The sequence below is a fragment of the Orycteropus afer genome, unplaced genomic scaffold, assembly GCF_000298275.1.
Source record: "Orycteropus afer afer isolate SDZICR_OR568_19922 unplaced genomic scaffold, OryAfe1.0 scaffold00101, whole genome shotgun sequence".
NCBI classification, from domain to species: domain Eukaryota; kingdom Metazoa; phylum Chordata; class Mammalia; order Tubulidentata; family Orycteropodidae; genus Orycteropus; species Orycteropus afer.
The window spans coordinates 8,326,058-8,346,206 of NW_006921688.1; the positions used below are offsets into that span (position 1 = coordinate 8,326,058).

At 42.6% G+C, this 20,149-nt stretch overlaps 1 protein-coding gene across 1 annotated transcript in view; it reads right to left on the reverse strand.

The window, feature by feature from the left end:
• SYNE1 (spectrin repeat containing nuclear envelope protein 1) overlaps positions 1-20,149 on the reverse strand; it is a 578,063-nt gene that overhangs the window by 312,656 nt on the left and 245,258 nt on the right. Inside the window, exons 60-69 of the mRNA XM_007943230.2 lie at positions 17,369-17,522; positions 15,689-15,832; positions 13,563-13,727; positions 9,664-9,981; positions 8,527-8,682; positions 8,216-8,386; positions 7,203-7,529; positions 5,242-5,394; positions 4,804-4,971; positions 928-1,104 (exon numbers count right to left, since the gene is read on the reverse strand). Of these exons, the coding sequence (XP_007941421.2) occupies positions 928-1,104; positions 4,804-4,971; positions 5,242-5,394; positions 7,203-7,529; positions 8,216-8,386; positions 8,527-8,682; positions 9,664-9,981; positions 13,563-13,727; positions 15,689-15,832; positions 17,369-17,522 (1,933 nt within the window). The remainder of the gene's footprint in view (positions 1-927; positions 1,105-4,803; positions 4,972-5,241; positions 5,395-7,202; positions 7,530-8,215; positions 8,387-8,526; positions 8,683-9,663; positions 9,982-13,562; positions 13,728-15,688; positions 15,833-17,368; positions 17,523-20,149) is intronic.

The following is a 20,149-nucleotide window of genomic DNA, read 5'->3' on the forward strand; positions in this document are numbered from 1 at the left end:
CAGTATCACTATGGAAGTAGATTGCCCCATCTTCCTCCCGAGGAGTGGCTGGTGGGTTTGAACCACCAGCCTTCTGGTTAGCAGTCAAATGCCTTAGGCACTATGCTACCAGAGCCTCAAGGAATATGTGATATAAATCCTCACTGCTATACCTGTGGTTAAAGTCCCATATTGGAATGGGTTTTCTTTATGTTAACAAAGAATATTATTCTAGGGTATGTTTTAAGTCAATCTCTTTTGAGATACAAACGAGCAGATGACAGATATCACATGAAGATCATGAAGAAACCAAGGAACAGAAGCTGGAGAAGAGACAAAGACCTTTCCTGGGGCCACCAGAGAGAGAAAGACTTCCTATAGAGCTGGTGCTCTGAATTCAGACTTCTAACCTCCTAACCTGTGAGAGCACAAACTTCTGTGAAAGCAACCCACTTGTGGTATTTCTGTTATGACAGCCCTAGATAATTAAAACACTCCTTTTCTCAATTTCTATATGAATACATGAAAATATTGAATGACAGTCAAAGGATGCACAGAGTTAAAAATAAAGTAATTCTGTAAAAATTACAGAAAGAACTTAATTATTTGATGTTACGGAATAAATGACGAATCAGAAAGAAGTACTGTGGGCATGCAAATAAAAGCAGAACCACTTGTCAGTTTAATTTTCACCATTATTTCATGGGATAAAGGGATTGGGTCAAATTGGATGGTAGAAATTTAGCACTCAGTCACATCCATCGAATGCACCCCATTAGTTCTGCGTTCACGTCGACCCTGTGGAATCTCTCCTCCTATTTTGTTATCACGACGCACACACCAAAACTGTCCCAAAGACTTAAGCCTCTAACTCCCTTTAACCACCTCTCCAGTCCACAGGCTTCTCAGCGTTTCATCATCTTTATAGGACATTACGGTGACACTCACCCTCTGAGCTGTACTGCAGATTGCCGAGTAACTATCCTTTGTGCCCTGCAGGTGAGCATGGACGTTTTGTTTAAGTTTAGCTTGGAGGTGATCTGCACACTGACTGATTAGATTGTCACCCTTCACTTTAAGGTCGTTCATACGGTCTTCAAAGCCAGCTATTTCTTCCATCATTGCCTAAGAAGATAAACACATATGTTATTCTAAGCAGTTCACTTTGCATTTAAAAACAGCCTATTGATCAAACAGGGAAGTTTAAGATTGATAATTTCAATGTTTAATAACTTGAAGTTTTTATAAGAGTTTTGCAATCTGTCTTGGTTACATAAAAAAAAAAAAAAAAAAAAAACTGACCTCACTGCCATAGAGTTGATTCTGACTCATAGTGACCCCCATTGGGTTTTCACGGCTGTAAATCTCTCCGGAAGCACACTGCTACGGAAGCAGACTGCTTTATCTTCCCCTACAGAGCAGCTGGTGGGTTTGAACCACCAGCCTTTTGGTTAACAGCCCAATGCCTTAAACAGTGCCCGACCAGTGCTCCTTTAAGCAAGTGTGTTTTCTGGGCATGTGGGACACTTTAATAGAGTTCATGCGTTTCAGGGATTAAGGGGCAGGAGGCTTGATGAAGTAACATTGAAGACTACAGTGCACTCGGTACTGATTTCAGCAGTAGAGGTAGCTGCTCCTGGATATGATGACCAGAGAAAAGCATGCCCATACATTTTTCAGGTCTTTAAATCACTATTCTGTTATAATTAAGATCTAAAATAATCTAATTATAATTTAAACTAATTTAGCTAACATTTAATCATCTAAAACCTAATTGTTAATTGATATAATATTTAATTATCAAGACCTAACATAAGAGGAGGCCCTGGGTGATGCAAATGGTCAGGCGCCCAGCTACTAGTTGAAAGGTCGGCAGTTTGAACCCATCCAGAGGCTCCTCAGAGGATAACCCTTGTGTTTTGCTTCTGAAAGGTCATGGCTTCAAGATCGTGTGGAGCAGATCTGCTCTGCACACACGGGGTCATCATGAGTCAGAAGTGACTTGATGGCATAACAACAATGGCATCTACCTCCACACCTGTCTGTCAGTTCATCGTGCTCTGGTGGTTTGCATGTTGCTGTGAGGAAGCTATGACACCAGTACTTCCAATACCAGCAGGTCACCCATGGTGGGCAGGTTTCAGTGAAGCTTCCAGACTAATGTATGCTAGGAAGAAAGGCGTGGTGATCTACTTCCAAAAATTAATCCATGGAAATGCTATGGGTTAAAGAGGACCTTGTTTGATTAACTTCCTTTGGTCACCTTATCAGGAAGGATCAACCACTAGGGGGAGATAATATAGCACCTAAGGCATTTGACTGCTAACCAGAATGTTGGCAGTTCAAACTTCCCAGACACTCTTCGGAAGGAAGGTTGGGCAATTTACTTCATAGTGATACCACCTTGGAAACCCAAGGAGGGGTCGCTATGAGTCAGATTCGACTCCATGGCAGTGTGTTTGGTTTTTGGTTTTGGAAGGAGAGGGCCAGCAAAGGCATGGGAGATCCTGGCTGAAGTGGACTGGCACAATAGTAGCCCTAACAATGGACTCCAACATGTTGGTAATTGTGAGGACGAAGCAAGACCAGGCAAGGTTTTGTTTTGTTATACATGGGAGCTCTGGTGGCATAGTGGCTAAGGCACTTGACTGCTAACCAGAAGGCTGGTAGTTCAAACCCACCAGCCACTCCTCGGAAGGAAGGTGGGGCAATCTACTTCCGTAATGATACTGCCTCGGAAACCCAAGGAGGGGTCGCTATGAGTCGGGTCTGACTCCACGGCACATAACAACAACAACAACAATACGTATATCGCCATGAGCCAGAGTTGATTCAATGATCGGAAACGGTAACAACACAATTATCAATATCTAATTTACCTCTAATGTTCATATTAATTAAAATACAATTTACCATTTACCATGTATTAATAACCTGTTCTATTTCAGGAGCTACTTATAAGCCCTGATGAATGTGCATATCACCACTGTCTGACAGATGAGGAGATTGAAGCACAGAGAGGTTATTTAGCACTCAAGGTCACATAGCTGGTAAACAGCAGAGCCCCAAGATTCAGACTCAGAGCTGTTGAATTCAGCTCAGACTCTGTAACACATGTTCTTTAATGAGCATCTATAGATATCTCTCGGGGAGAAGGTATCAAGTTTATCAAGTTAGGTTTTAATTCATGACTATATGACCCACCAGCCACTCCTCAGAAGGAAGGTTGGGCAATCCTACTTCCGTAGTGATACTGCCTCGGAAACCCAAGGAGGGGTCGCTATGAGTCAGGTTTGACTCGACAGCACATAACAACAACAACATATGATGCTAATGGCAAGGGACTCTTTCCAGCAGAGAGTTTCCTGGATATCACAGTGTTAGTAGGATATCATGCTTCACAAAGTGTTAAAAAAGCAAAAAAGGGGCAGACCCTCCTGGAGACGGGTTGACCCCGTGGCTGCAACGATGAACTCAAGCACAGCAGTGATTGTGAGGATGGCACAGGAGCCGACAGTGCTGGGATCCGCCGCACACAGGGAGGCTCCGCGTCAGAACCCACTGAACCGCCCTCGACAACAGCACAGACACTGGCCTGAAGGGAAAACAATGTCTGCAGAACGGGACAGAACCACTACAGCACCATGTTGTTACCGGGACAGACTATCTGCTGAGTTGGGATTACCTCAGTGTCTAGTACGAAGTAGCGTGTAGTTGATTTTCTATTCTTATTTGCTGGCTACAATCTCCTACAGATAGGACTACTGAAGCCCAGAGAGGCTCAGCTTTCTGAAATACACTGCCACATACCACACAAGTCATGACCAAAATGCCATTTCCCACTGTGGTCATCAAGAGTTGCACCATAAAACTGTGACCATATGACATCAGTACAGACATCTGCTAAAAAATACGTATTAATAAAGATAAGGAAACTTTGTATCAGTTTCATGCTTTGTGGATTGCAAAATGCTCCACAGACATGAGCTCCCGTGATTATCACAACAGTTACGTGATGGGGCCGCCCTTACCATCACCGTTTAAGCAGAGTTTGAAAGAGGCTCAGGGAGGCTGAGTTCCTTCAGCTGGAAAGGGGGAAGAGTCAGGCCTTATATCCTATCTTTGGCTGCACTTTTCTAAAAGAGAAATAATCTGTTTCTTTTAATAAATCACTTCATAAAGACTAAAGGCTGAGATAAACGTATTAGCTGGGAAAATGCTATAATGTGCTCAGGAGGTGGATGCCAGGATTCCAATGTTCTTGTTCTCAACTCACACATTTTCTCTAGACTCAGAGGTGATGATGTAAGTACAATTACTGTCATGCACACGTGTGTGCACACACACAAAGACAGAAAAAGGCATGACTGTTTAAGTCATCTGTCCAGCTGTTACCATCACCCCTCTGCCAGTTTGTCCTATGTAATGGCATGCATGTTGCCTTGATGCTGCAAGCTATGCCAGCAGTATTTCAAATAGCAGCAGGGTGACCAAGGTGGTGGACAGGTTTCAGCAGCTGCCAGACTAAAACAGACTAGCTAAATAGGCTGGCAGTCTACTTCTGACAATGAGCCAAAGAAAATCGTGTGAATCATGACAGAACATTGTCCGATTTAAAGGTAGAAGATGGACCTCCCCGTCCTCAAGGATAGAAGACATTGAAAATACACAGCGGCTACGTCAGCAGACGTGCGCACACCAGGGATCACGAACTATGGTGCAGGGCCAGGCAAGGCTTCGTTCTGTTGTGCATGAGGTCACGAGTGGCAGCCAGCTTGAGGGCAACTAACAGCAACCAAGTCGGCCGTTAGAGATGAGTGGTACCTTGTGATGGGCCAGCTGCTGAGTGACTGTCTCCAGGCTGCTGGTCTCCATGAGGTCAGGCGCCACCAGCCGGCCCGACATTTGCAACAGCCACTTCTCCACCTCCTGGAGCTCACTGTTGTAATCTTCGTGGTCTTTGACTTTCACCTCCAGGCTGGAGACGTGTTCCTGCAATACCAGTGCCCATTAGGGGTGACTCTCAAGACAAAAACAGATTCTACACTGCTTTATATATCAAAACACCCAGCATCACTCACAAGAGTGTAGAGTTACTGATACCAGAAAATTACTAGTCATTTTCTGCCATTTCAGATGTCCATCTGAATAAGAGGGAAACTGACTCATGGCAGCCCTTTAAATCTCCGATAGAGAGAAGGGAGTTGGGGCTCCTTTTCGGTAAATAAACACTGCTGCAGCCAATTTCTGACCTCCCCTTACCTTTCCTGCACTGCAGAGGTCCTGGTAATCAGCTTGCAGTTTCTCCAGTTTGTCTTTTAAAGTAGCATCCTGCACCAGTTCCAGGAGAGCTGCTCCTTTCTCACTCACTGACTTCACTGATGGCTCATGGGACAGCACCATTTGTTGGAGTGACTTGAAGTACAAAGGAAAATAAAAAGAGACAGTTCACCTGTGCGCTCAAGATGAAGGTCTATATACATTGACCCGTGTGCTCAAGGTGAGGATATGTACACACCGGCGGCATGTCTAAGAGATGACCCACCCTAATTTAAGGGCTGACATATATTTTAGAAGTCAATAAGTGGAAAACGTTAAAGAATGATTTGCTAGTGTTCATAGAGTTTTTAAATACAGAGTAAGAGTAACATGTCAGGTGGACCCTTCAGAGGTAGAGAGAGAAGCATGGGAGACAATGACATTTGGCTAACTTTAACATCCCCCCTTGTCTGCCAGTTTGTCATGCTGTGGTGGCTTGCATGTTAATGATGCTGGAAGCTATGTCACTGGTATTTCAAACACCACCATGGCGGACAAGTTTCAGCAAATCTTCCAGACTAAGACAGGCTAGGAAGAAAGGCTTGGAAATCTTTGAAAACATGTCAATGAAAATAGATTATCATCTATTCTAGTACAGGAATATAAGCTCAAACATACAAAGATCATGAAGGTTGTGCGGAACTGGGCAACGTTTCAATCTGTTATATATAGGTAGCCGTGAATCGGAGCAGACTCCATAGCAACTAACAACAACAAACTTAACATACTCATATTCCTTCATTCCACTGCATTTCTATCAGCAGAGGAAAAGGACTGCAACATGAATTGATGGGAGTGAGCCTCCTGTCTTCTGATTTTGAGCTGGGGAAGTTAATTACAGCTTGAGTTGGAGATGAAGTAGGGAGACAAATTCCAGCTGCTGCCCTGCTGTGACAGCCTAAAATGCTATTTCAATATCAAGAACTCAGTTGGAGGAAAAAAAAAAAGGAAAAGGTTGTGGCTCTCCTCCTGCACCTTCATTGACAAGCTGTCAGGCTTGGCAGTGAACCTGTGGATAGGAGTAGACACTCTGGAGGAAGAGAAGTTCACAACACCAACAGGAGAAGCTTTGGGGTAAGCCACACTGTAATTCCTAAAGACTGTTATTAAATTATTCTGAACAAATTTAAACCACAAATAATGCCACAGATAGATGACTGTTTGGAGAATTTGAGTAGATAAAATACCTTTATCTATATCATGTATGGAGTCCCTGAGTAGTGCAAATGTTCAACACACTCAGCTGCTCACCTCAGGGGTGCAGGTTTGAGTCCACCTCGAAGTGTCTTAGAAGCAAGTCCTGGTGACCTGCTTCTGAAAAAATCAGTTGCTGAAAACACTATGGAGCACAGCTCAGCTCTGACACTCGTGTCACCATGAGTCAGAATTGATTCAACGGCCACTAGTTTTGTACATCATTTATGCCAACCATCACTATCTGTTTAGTCTTTTCAAAATTAATTTCTAAGGTGCTTAGTTATCATTTGTTAATTAGAACTTGTTTCCTTACAAAGGGGACATTTCCTCTTCAGTTCACCATAGGTCACCTTACAGGCCTTGGGTAGGTACCAAAAGATGAAGGGAAGCCTCTCTGTGGGATAGGTAACATTTAGAGATATGGGATGCTGATGCCAAGAAGATCTGTTGTGAGGATGGACAGACCTGGGTCATTACAATCTTTTACCATCAGATAAAAAGATCCTGGAATGGAAAAATAATTTTGAGAGAGGGTATGTGGCCAAACCAATGTACTCATGTGACAACATCACTCATCACCAGTAGAACAGATATGCCAACATGGTCTACCAGTGGTGGTTTTGGTGACACGCACGGGAATTGGCTCCACTCCCATTCAACCCCTATGTGACCTTCACATCCATGCATTAACAAGTAACAACAACTACCTTGTATTTCGATAACTGAGCTTTTTTCTCATATAATTCCATCTTGGGTTCTTCAGGAATGTTTAGGATTTCCTGGTATTCTGCTATCCACTGAGTTTGTGCTTTATATTTATCTGAGAATTCCTTTGCTAAATGAAGGCCTTTTTCCAGGGCCATGTGCTCTTTCCGGACAGTGCTGGTCAGTGTCTTCAACTGCCCCACATGATCCTGGATCTCCTTCCTCAATGTGTCTGCCTCACCATCCTCCAAGAATTTAAGAGCCCTCTCTGCTTTCTCCCGGGCTGATTTCAGCAAACTGTGGCCCTTCTCCATGTCCTTTAGCAAAGCCTGTGAAAGAGAGTGATAAGAAAACAAGATAGAGTTAGTCTCAATTCTTTCTTTTTAAAGAACAACGGGCTTTTTCAAGGCCCATCCTTTGGTCCACCTATTTTGCCATAAAATAAGATTTTGAAGTTTATAACCAGATAAATCCTGCCCCAAATCAAGAATCCTCTTTCCTTTATTTCCATCTGCTTCTACAAACACTACAGCCAAGGAACCCCTATGGAATCCTACTCGGAAACACACGGGGTTGCCATGAGTTGGAACGGACTCAATAGCAAGAGGTTTGGTTTCTGAATATAGATTTTAAAGCCTTGATCCATATGCCATTTCCAAGTCAGAGACATCAACGAGAGCCTGATGTTTCTCTCAGCCTCAACAGTGCTCTTAAGGATCTAAGTTACAACTCTAAGTTAAGATACTATGCCATGAATTTGAGGTGTATGTTTGTTTTTCTCTTAAAATTTAATCAGCAAGCTGGAACTGAGTTAATAATTCCACAATTAGTCATATGTAAATTATTCCAGACATGATTAACAATTAATGAAAGCCATCTTTGACCTTCAAGAGCTTGTCAGTTAGTATTTGTGTGAAATGACGAAGCAAGGATGACATAGTGTATCAGGTAGGTATGAACACATGGCTTGGAACAAACAAAGTTTGGGAGACATGTCTTAAGCATGCATGCCTACCTCTAGCATCTTCATTTTCTCCCCCATCATGGCTTTGTCAACTTTATCAATTTTCGTAGCCACATTCTTGAAGTTTTTAAGAGTAGAACTGTACCAATCAGCATAGGAACTGAGGGATAATTCAGATTCCTCCAAACTCTGGATCTCTTCCTCCAGGAACTTTATTTGTTCCTTTGAAGGAAAAAAGAAAAGTGAGCCATGAATTAAAGACCTGAGACTTTGCTGATATAAACGCATCTTCCCCAGAAGTCAATGAGAACATTTGGCCTTGAAGTCTGCGGGTCTACAATGAATAGCTGGTGGCCACTCACCAGTGCTTGGAGCAGAAGGGCCTGGTATCTGGAAGTCAGCTGGGTGGCCTGGCAGCCCATCCTGCTGCTCACATGACTCTCGTCCAGGATCTCCTGCGCCCGAGCCCCCACCTCCTCTACTTCGTCTCTGTACGCTGCAACTTCTTCATGCCACTTCTGAAATAAAGTAAGCATTGGGTGCCAAGAGTTAATCTGGGGCATTCCTGAATGACCAAAACCAGCCAACCAATTGCCATCTAGCGGGCGCTGAATCATGGAGACCCCTTGTGTGTCAGAACAGAACTGTGCTTCCTAAGGCTTGCCATGGCTGATTTTTCGGAAGCAGAAACCCAGGTGTTTCTTCTGAGCCACCTTGGGGTGAGTGTAAACCGCCAACCTTTGGGCTAGCCGCTGAGTGTGTTAACCTCTTATATCTCCCAGGGACTGCACTGATTGACAGACAGACAGATAGATCGATCTTAATAGGAAATGATTTTAATATATGTTTAGAAAGTATTTATTCTGAGACATAGTTTCAAGATGAATCATTCATAACCTTTTCAAAAAGTTGTACCACAACAACATGATAAAAATTATACTTTTCGGATTTGGGCACTTTCTTATATTTATTACACGTTAGTTAAAAAATTTAAAACAAAAACAAAGTGGCATATATTTTTTATATCTTCAGTTGTACTTAATTTTAAAATAAGAACTGGTGCTTTGAATACCAAAGAACTTCAAAGGCCAAAACATTACTTTGGTTGTGTGCACTGACATGGCTTAAAAATGATAACCAAATTAATTATCAAGTATCATTTCAGTGCATTATATTAGGGAAATTTCATATCACACCCATAAACTCATATAACTGGACAAACAGCCATCATGAACCTGTAAGAAGCAATGTAATCAGGCATGGGAAGTAACTACAATATATTTCCATTAAACTGTTCTCTCAAGGACTCATTTAAGCGTCTATGAAAGAACTGCTATCATAGGAATTCTCTATTATTATTTATTTTACATTTCTAGTGACACAGAAGGAGATTTTGCAAAATCTAAGCCTTGAACAAAAAGTTCTTAAATATTTTAGTGAGACAAACAATGCAAGGTAACAATTGACTGACGAAGATAAGGGCCTTCCATTAGCCGTACCTTCATCTGATGTAACTGGATCTCCTTGGTTGCTCGGTTGGTCTGACTGCCAGGCCTCACACTCACTTTCTCTTCCATTGCTTTCAGCCATTCATTGACTTGCTGAAACTTCTGCTCCATGAGCCTCAACTTGCTCACAATGTTATTGAACTGAGTCCGGGTCTCAGACAGCCTCTGCTGATAAGCCTGCCAGTCCTGCCGGAGGGCCTCGAGGAGCCGGTCCTCAGTCTGGGGGATGCCGGAGGGGATCACTTCCTCCCTGGTGTGAAGCACGGCATTCAACAGGGCCTGGCCCTCTGCACAGTGCACCTGGAGCTCCTGCAGGCAAAGATCAGCTTGGCCCTCCTCATTCACATTTGACAACACCTGCACAGGTGTTCATGTCTCACCCAAGCCAATGGTTCCAGCTCACACTTCCCAGCAGCTAGGAAGGCTTCTGTTCAGTCTTCTCTACTAAATGTGGACCTAGCCCTGAATAAGGTTCCCCAAGCCTGGAGAAAGATTCTGAGATATTTCCAATTAAAATTATTGACAATCCCCCCAATATTTTTCTCAATCATCTCGGAAATAATTTCTGAAATTTGACTTTTCAGCATACATATATGATTAAAGAGCTATTGTGTAAAAGAATAGCATAGGCTTAGTAGGTCACTCCTCAGAAGGAAGATTGGGCAATCTATTTCCATAGAGATACCACCTCGGAAACCCAAGGAGGGGTTGCTATGAGTCAGGACTGACTGGACGGCAGTGAGTTTGGTTTGAGTAGGTGTCATAATCTGCCCAGAGTCTAAGGCTTCTTTTACTTTGACATTGAATGGACTCGGGCCTATTCATCATAATGTTGAACTTGATGCTAAGGATGGATTCTCTGCCAAAGCTGCTCTTGAGGGAGTGTTGTGACCATGAAAAGCTTGGAGGTCACTTGGCACAAACCTGAGAGGTTCTGGGGCTAGGGCAGCAATTAGCAGTCATGAAACCTGCACACCAGCTCCCACAGGTGTGAATTCACTCCTTCCGCTACAGCCTAAGCCCTGAGCATTTACCCTACAGATTCAGGATCAAGTCTCCAGGAACATGAGCAATATTTTGGAGAAAGAAAAAATTCTTATATTTTTAAAAATGTTGGAAAAGCCATATTACTTGAGTTTCTGGGGGCGGGGGGGCTCTCACTTGATCTGATAATGTGAAGTCAAAATCCTACCAAAAATGTTAAAAGTACCAACACAGTGAAATTTAAAAAAAAAAAAAAAAAAATTCTTGATAGTAAGTCCAACCACTCAAACTGCTGATATCTGTCCATTTTTGAGAAATAGAAATAGCAATCTCAGATGTTACATCCAACAGGTGTATTTTTTCCTCATATATTGTCTCTCCAAAGATGGTATAATGTGAAATTGGATGCAAGTGGGAACAGAAGAACAAAACTTATGGCAAAATATTAATCAAAATGGTGACAAACACTGAAGCTTTATCCTGGAATTCTTAGTTTTTTCAAGGTAATTTTATACAGATAATCTTTTGCTCTGATTCAGAGGTTGGCAAAAGTTTTCCGTTTTAAGGGCCAGAAAGTAAACGTTTCAGGCTTTGTGGGCCACTTGGTCTCTGCTACAATGGCTTACCTCTGACGCTATAGCACCAAAGCAGCCATGAACAACACAGAAATGAATGAATATGGTTGTGCTTAATAAAACTTCATTTAAAAATCAAGTATGAGGGCTATATTTGGCCCACAGGCTCTAGTTCACTGCCCTCTGTCCTAATTTTTTTACTGGGACCTCTTCCCAATATATCACTCTTTCCATATTATTATAAAAAGTTTCATGTGTTTTACAAACCATGCCTGTGTTAGATAAATTTTTGTATATCCTATATTTCAATTATATATTGTGAAGAGAAGGAGCTCTGGTGGCACAGTGCTTAAGGCATTTGACTGCTAACCAGAAGGTTGGCAGTTCAAACCCACCACCCGCTCTGCAGAAGGAAGACTGGGCAATCTATTTCCGCAAAGATTTCCCACATGGGAAAACCAATGGGGTCACTGTGGGTGGGGATCGACCCAATGGCAATGAGTTTTTTATTGTGAAGGGAGACTATAGTCCAATATTAAAAAAAAAAAAAAGGTTGTATGACCCAAATTAAGCCTTTGTTTTTTATAGAATAATTTCTAAGTATGGCCCTCACTCTGCCAGTCCCCCTAGCACCACACATGCTGTGGGACACCATCCTGAAGAAGTTCTGTTGTGTGGCTGGAGCATCACGATTCCCTGCCACCTTTTTCCTGCCGCTAGTATTTTCTGCTCTTTCAGAATCACATTTCAAATCATCACATTTGTGGTGATTTGAAAGAAGAAAACGTGAGAGTTGATAAACAGTGAAACCAGGGGTTGGTTAGGATGGCACACACTGACAATGACTTAATGGAAATATTTTTTTTCTCAGTGAAAAAAGAGAAACATCTGCTAGTGGCCAGTAAGTCACTGGCCCAGTTCCTACCCAGAAGTCTGTGTAGGTGTGTGACGTTTGCTTCCAGGAGTGCCGGGTGGGAAGTGTCGAGTGGAGTTATTTAGAGAAAACAAAGTCAGCTCTACTAAAATAGATGACAGCAACTACACCTGGCAGACCAGGGGATCCTAGTACTTTAAGACAGAATGATGGGACCTTTAAACAAGCTAATGAAATTGTGACCCTTCTAACGTCTACTGGATATTTAATTCATGAATAGACCATATATTTAAACAAGATTTCCCCCATCTCATTTCACCCTCACAACAACTCTGTGGAGGAAACTGAGACGGAGAGGTTGTCTCTTCCCTGAAGCTGCAGAGTATCAGGTCCCCAGGAGCCCAGTCTCCTGACCCAACCTCATGTTCCTGCCATTATACAACACTTCACAAACCCTAACTCGTGTAACCAGAAGTGTACATCAGTGATAACAATGACAGTTCCTGCTTCTTCCATCTTCTCCACTCTATAGGTACATCTTGCCCAGTCCACAACCAATTCTAGCAGAGCTGACAGCATACATGTAAGTTCCAACTCACAGCTCGTGGGGTGTGGAGTTCTTTCATTGGTCTTTCCCCATTTTCTACTGCGTGTGCCTGTTGGCCCCTTCTTGGGGCACCTTCCCAATACCTACTTATCTTCCTAAGTAAGATTCCCAAGTAAGCCTCTCTTTGATGCTCCCATAAGATTCTTTGCACTAAGTCTATTACCATCCTTACCACATGGTTTCTAATGCTCTGTGTCTGAGTCTGCCTCCCTCACTAGACTGTGAGTTCTTTGAGGGCAGGAATAATATCTCAATCATTTCACTTGAGGTAGCTAACAAAGGGTCTGCATTCTACTAGGCATTTGATACATGCTGAAGGAGCAAATAAGGATGTAACTGGGTTATGACAAGGTTCCCCACTAGGTCTGCCATTGAGCCCCTAAGCATATTCCACTTGCCAAGCACTGACATTCTTCTAGCTCCTCTAATTACTTCTTATAGGCTTCTGACCCTAGACCTGCATCCTCAGCAATGCTGGAGGCTTTTCTTGAAGATGATCCAATATGCTGCCATCAGTGTGACTCTGAGAAGTGTCACAATTTATAGGCACCTGCTGTTCTGTCTCACATTGGATTTGATCCTTTAGGGAGCAACAGGCAAGTGTCCAGTCAACATTGTAAATTAGGCATCGAGTCATTCTTTCATGCTAGATGAGTTCTCCAAGCCCCAGTACCTCCTGGTCTAAATTGTCTATGAAATTATCCCAACTAAGCTATACCACTAAGGTTCCAGAGTGAATAAGATCAAATCTCTCCAGACTGCAATTAACATGGATTAATATTCCCCTTCTAAAATAATAAATCCAAGTTCAGAATGAAAATTCCTTTGCTTAAAATGAAGTAGACATTACCTGAAGACCACGTAATGTTGTCTCGTGAGCCTGGGCATCACCTTCAAGAATTGAGGATTGGTCAAGTTTTTCTTGTTCTTGTCCCAGCCAAATTTCAAATGCTTTTAGTTCTCTCTGATACTCTTGGTGCAGGCGAACTAGTTTTTCAGACTTGGTTACTGCTTCCTATTATTAGCAAGTAAGATCAGTGACATACGAATACATTAATACCTACAGAATCAATGTGCTGTAACGATTCACTTTTGAACATTTTGGAAAACAACAATTATTAAATGATTGGAATATGAAAGTTTTCCTGGAAGAATGACCTTACAAATTTATGTAGAAAAATATGAAAAAATAACATTTCAGTATTAAAAGGGACTGGGCAATCTACTTTTGTAGAGATACCGCCTTGGAAACCCAAGGAGAGGTTGCTATGAGTCAGAACCAACTTGACAGTAGTGAGATTTTTGAATTTTTAAGGTCATTTCATCGAATTAACTACCTGATCTCTGAGTAGCATATGGAATGTAACTTAGATATATCCAAAAATAAATTAAATTTCACCTTGCATAAAAATACACTTTTGCTAAGGAAGAAAATTGAAATTGTTATTTTACCCAAAATAAAATTTTGGACTCATTACAGATTTAATTTTCTATGTACCTCCTTTAATAAATGAAGATTTGCTCTGAAAAATTACTTTTAAAAATTATTTATTTTTGAGGCTAAATAATGATAAAGTTTTATTGGTTATTATTTCCTGTGTAAGAAATTGTTACCACCAGACATAATAAGTCAATCATAAATCTTCATTATGAAATTGTCCATATTTTTTCTTAATTGGTGACTTTCTAGGAATTATTAATAGTTATTTTACTTTAGCAACTTTAATTTATTATAATCATTGAATTTAATAATGATTCCATTATTTATTAAATAATCATTTACTAAATATTCTTAAATGGGGTTACCAGAATACTAAATTGTGCTCATGAGAAATATGTACACCGACCAAGAGGTAGTTAGTTGTTCACACAGAACAAAGGGATTCTTCATAGGTTAAAATCAGGAAAGGTGTGCATCAGGATTGTATCATTTCACCATGCTTACTCAATCTGTATGCAAATAATCCTAGAAGCTGGACTATATGAAGAACATGGCATCAGGATGGGAGGAAGACTCACTAACAACCTGCAATATGCAGAAGACACAACCTTGCTTGCTGAAAGTGAGAAAGACTTGAATCACATACTGATGGAGATTAAAGACTACTGCCTTCAGTTTGGATTATACCTCAACATGACAAAAATAAAAAATCTTCATAACTGGACCAATAAGCAACATCATGATAACTAGAGAAAAGATTAATGTTGTTAAGGACTTCATTTTACTTGGATCCACAATCAATGCTTAGCAGTCAAGAAATAAAATGGCAGATTGCATTGGGCCAATCTGCTGCAAAAGACCTCTTTAAAGTGTTACAAAGCAAAGATGTCACTTTGGGAATGAAGGAGCACCCAACTCAAGTCATGGTATTTTCCACTGCCTCAGATGCATGCAAAAGCTAGAGAATGAATAAAGGAGACTGAAAAGGAAGTGATGCCTTTGAGTTATGGTGTTGGTGAAGAATATTGAATATATCATGGCCTGCCAAAAGAATGAGCAAATCAGTCTTCGAAGATGTCCAGCCAGAATGCTCCTTAGACTCAAGAATGGCCAGACTTTGTCTCACATACTTTGGACATGTTATTAGCAGGGACCAATCCTGAGAGAAGGACAGCATGCTTAATAAAGTAGAGGGTCAGTGAAAAAGAGGAAGACTGTCACAGTGGATCAACATAGTGGCTGCAATAATGGGATTAATGATTGTGGAATGTTTGTGAGGATGGTGCGTGACTGGGTTGTGTTTTTCTCTGTCATGCATGGGGTCTCTACAAGTTAGAACTGACACAATGGCACCTAACAGCAACAATGACTTTCATATACTAATATTTGTTTGGTTTTGCCAGTGGTACATTTAAAGTATTAAAATTCATTTATATTTTTCCATGCTTGTCATCCCCCAAAATAAACATGCCTTTAAATGAAGACAGCCCCACACATCCTACTGCAGTGAGCATATGTGGGCATGGGAACCATACCTTGGCCCTCTCTCTGATCACTCTGTATCGTTCCTGCAGATCCTGGACTTCCAACTGGGTGACATAGTGCTCCGTCATGCCAGCCCTTTTGGCTTCAATGGTCTCCAGCAAGCTGCTGTGACTCAGTACTTCTTCATTTAACAACTAGACAACAGTTTTTAAAAAATAAAGGAGTTACCATGTGCACCATCACATCAGTGATACTGCTAAAGTTAAGACAGATTAACTATACAGTTTTCAAATATTACCAAGTTATCATATATATACATACACATAATCATTTTTAATCATGTGTGTGTGTGTGTGTGTGTGTGTATGATATTCACACAAGTGAGTGTGTGTGGATATGTTAGGCCAGTGCCCAGGCAGAGAGAGGGCATCTGTGAAAAGGGAAGATAGTTTGCAGAGGCCCGGCGTGATAAAAAAGTGGCACTTTCAGGAAACAGATGCAGGATAGCTGGAGACAAGTGGAAGGAGGTTTGGTGAGTAAAGGAGATGAGGAGAGAGAAGGAGTGTTGAGATTCTTACAAACCAGGAGAGGGAGAGAGAGATTGGCATTGCGTTGCAGGTGATGGGAAACCCACCAGAGCTCAACAGCAGGGAGTGAGAAATGCCTTCACAGGAAGATCACAGTAGATGGAGATGAGAGACAAAGTGAGCAGTTAGGAGGCCTGTGCATGATACTAAATCACTAGAATACGAAAGATGAGTGGGAAGATAAATTTCTGAGACAAAATCAGCAGGGCCTCATGTGTGATGCGAGTGGGGCTAGGAGAGAAGAAATGAGGGATAATGAGGTGTCCAATCTAGGCTAGTCAGTGTAGGGGGACCCAAATTAACTGAGCTTGAGAATATATGCTATTGAAAGGTTTGGGGAAGAAGATAATGAGTGCTTCTGAGAACACAGTGTGGTGGAGGTAGGAAAGGCCACCCAGTAACTCTGCCCTGAATACAGCTGAAAAAACTGGATGTAGGGTGAGGCCGCAGCTAGAAAATTAAGTCTGCAAAACTTGACTTTGCCATACAATAGAAAAGAGAGTTAGGAACCTAGCTCGAAAATTATTATGTATTATAATGGTGATTACATTATCATGATGACTTACTTCTAAAAAGCACATATGGTATTTGACTAATACATGATGAGAATTGGGAAACATACACAAAAATGGAAATATAAAAAGATGTGATGAGAAGAAGTCATTTAATGAAAATGACTTTGTAACTGATCAGATGAACAAGCTGAAGATATTAAAATATATTACAAGTTGCCAAATTCTCTATAGTATGTATCATAAAACATGGATCTATTTGATTTTTATTAGAAGAGAAATTTTTCACTCATTAAATGAAATAATCACAAGCCAAAGTGTGGCTTAAGAAGCCATTAGAAGTTACAGTGCAAAATTACCTATGTTCAGCACTGGCATGTAATTGCATTTCTGTACGACTGGCACTCTGTGGGGGTCCCTGTGCAGTGCTGAAGGTTAATGTGCTTGCTGTTAATGGAAAGGCTGGAGGTTCAAGTTGATCCAGAGGCACCTTAGAAGTCAGCCCTTCAAAACCCTGTGCGAGACATTTCTACTCTGACACATCTGGCGTTGCCATGGGTCGGAACTGACTCCATGGTAAGTGGTATGGAATTTTAAGAAACCACAAATGGAGGTGAAATCTGGTTCTAACCTTGGCTTTTCCGAGAGCAGCTGTTTTCTCCCGCAGCTCCGCACACTGCCTTTCAGACTCATTTATATTGGCTTCGATACTCTCCATCCAACTGGAGAACTGTCGAACATCATCCTGATAACTTGTCCATTTAGAAAGGGCTCCTTCGAGTTGACTGAAAGGTATTTTAAAGGACAATAATCAGTATTGAGCATGCTCAGAAGTTCAGCATCTATCATCGTGTCTGCTCTGGCCCCTCCAGCTAGAAGGGGACCCAGAGAGCAGGGTGACAGCAGGTGTGGACGAGGACAGGCTATCCAGGGATTATCAAATTAGAGCCCTAGCTCTCTGGCAAGGACAGCCTCAGAAAGCAAGGGATAGTTAAGTCCACGTCGTCGACAGATAGACAAATGGGACCAGGGTCGGTAGCCAGGTCACTCTTGACACTGTGAGAAGGTTGAGGGTGAAACCAGGAGGCATTCTGTGGGGGTGCCTTTTCTGGAGGCCAGACCCTGGACAGGGAGAGAACTGATGGTTGAAGACACCAAGTTGGACAAGACATGCAGGGCGGGAGAGAGAAAGGAATTACTAGAACAAAGGTGGAACAACAGGAAGCAGAGGAGCCATCTTGCATGAGATTTAAAAGTCAGAAAATCACAAGAGAAAATAGGGGATAATTGAATTGGTCTAAACAGGAAAACTTGATACTTTCTGTTACAGATAAATTAAGCACTTTCTTTTCTCAGTACTTAAGGCATTGACTGCTAACCAGAAGGCTGGCAGTTCAAACCCAGTACCTGCCTCACGGAAGAAAGATGGGACAATCTACTTCCATAAAGATTTACCACCTTGGAAAGCCACTGGGGGTTGCTATGAGTCAGAATCTACTCGATGGCAGTATTTTTTTGCCCCCCTCAGTGTCTGGAGTCTCTGGGCAGTGCAGACGGTTAATAGGTTCGGCTGCTAACCAAAAGTCTGGAGGCTTAAATCCACCTGAAAAAACGCCTGGTGAGCTACTTCCAAAACGTCACCCACTGAAAACCCTCTGAGCACGGTTCCGCTCTGGCGCATACGGGGTCACCAGGAACCAGAATCAGTTCAACAGCAACTAGTTTTGGGACCTTTCAGTATGCATGTTACATGTTGAATTCTAATAATCATTGTGCCTAATTTTCACCACCATGTTTAGGGGCCTTTCACTGAACCAAAACGTACTGCCATTGAGCCAATTCTGACTCATAGTGACCCCTATTGGATTTCCAAGGTGGTAAATCTTTATAGAACTAGTTTGCCTCATCTTCTTACCTTCTGGTCTGTAGCTAAATGCCTTACCCACTATGCCACAGGAGCTCCTTGGGTTCTTGCCTGGTACGTAGGCACTCTAAGTGCCCTATCAGTATCTAGCCTTAGCTCAGACCATTTCAGTGTACTGTCAACTGGACTTCGAATTACTAGCTTCCAGTTCTCTTAGCCTTAGGGCTTTCGTTGGTTCCCGAGCCTACGTGGCCTGAGGACAAGGTAAGTGTGAAGGGCCAGGAATGATCCACCCTGAGAGTAGCCCTAAAGTGCTCTTCTGAGTCAAGAGAGGTTTTTCACAAATGTACTAGGTTCCTTCCCCTTGTGGGGGTGGCGGTGGTGGTGGCTTAGAGGCACTTGTTCTACACAGACTCTCAATATTGCCCAGCAAAATTATACTCCAATAGCCCACAGAGGTAACTTGATTGACGCTGTTGTTGTTGTGGGCTGTTGAGTCAATGCCTACCCACAGTGACCAGATAGTATAGAATAGAACCTCCCCCGAGGGTTTCCTAGGCTGTAATCTCTGAGGAAGCAGATTGCTGGGTCTTTCCTCCTATCGGACTTTTAGGCTTAACCATTGAGCCACTAGGGCTCTTTAACTTAATTGATACCAAACCAAACTCACTGCCACTGAATCAGTTCTGACTCACAGTGACCTCTCCTTGGGTTTCAGAGGTGGTATCTCTATGGAAGAAGATTGCCCAGTCTTCCTTCAGAGGAGTGGCTGGTGGGTTTGAACCACCAGCCTTTTGGTTAGCAGTCAAATGCCTTAGGCACTATGTCATCAGAGCTCCAATTTAATTGATATTGTACCTTTATATTGGGGCTGGGCCTAAGGTAGGCAGGCTCAGGGCTTGGAGGCTGCTTTTGCCTTGGGGGTGGCTCTTTATTAATGCTGGGGCCAGGTAGGTGGGCCTGGGGCTGGGGGCTGATTGTCACATAGGTGTGGCGCTATATTAAGGTCCAGGCCTGAGGTAGGCAGCCCCAGGGCTTGGAGGCTGCTTTTCCCTTGGTGTGGCTCTTTATTAAAGATAGGGCCAGAGGTAGTTGGGCCCAGGGATGGGGGCTACTTTTTGCTTGGGGGCAGCTCTTTCTTAAGGCTGGGGCCTGAGACAGGCTGGGCTAGGGCTTGGAGGCTGCTTTTCACTTGGGGCGGCTGTATTTTAAGGCTGGAGCCCCAGGTCAGCAGGCCAGGGCTCAGGGCCTCCTTTTCACTTGGAGGCAGCTCTTTATTAAGGCCAGGGCCTGAGGTAGGAGGGCTGGGGCTCAGGGGCTGCTTTCCACTTGCGGGCAGCTCAATTTTAAGGCCATTGCCCAAGATAGGCAGGTGCAGAGGAGTTAGGAACTAGGGAGACAAACTTGTCTGTCAGTTTGTTATCTTGTGGTGGCTTATGTGTTGCTGTGAGGCAGGAGGCCATGCCACCGTGTTGAAAAATGCCAGCAGGGTTACCCATGGTGAACAGGTTTCAGTGAAGCTTCTGAGATAAGACAGACTTGGAAGAA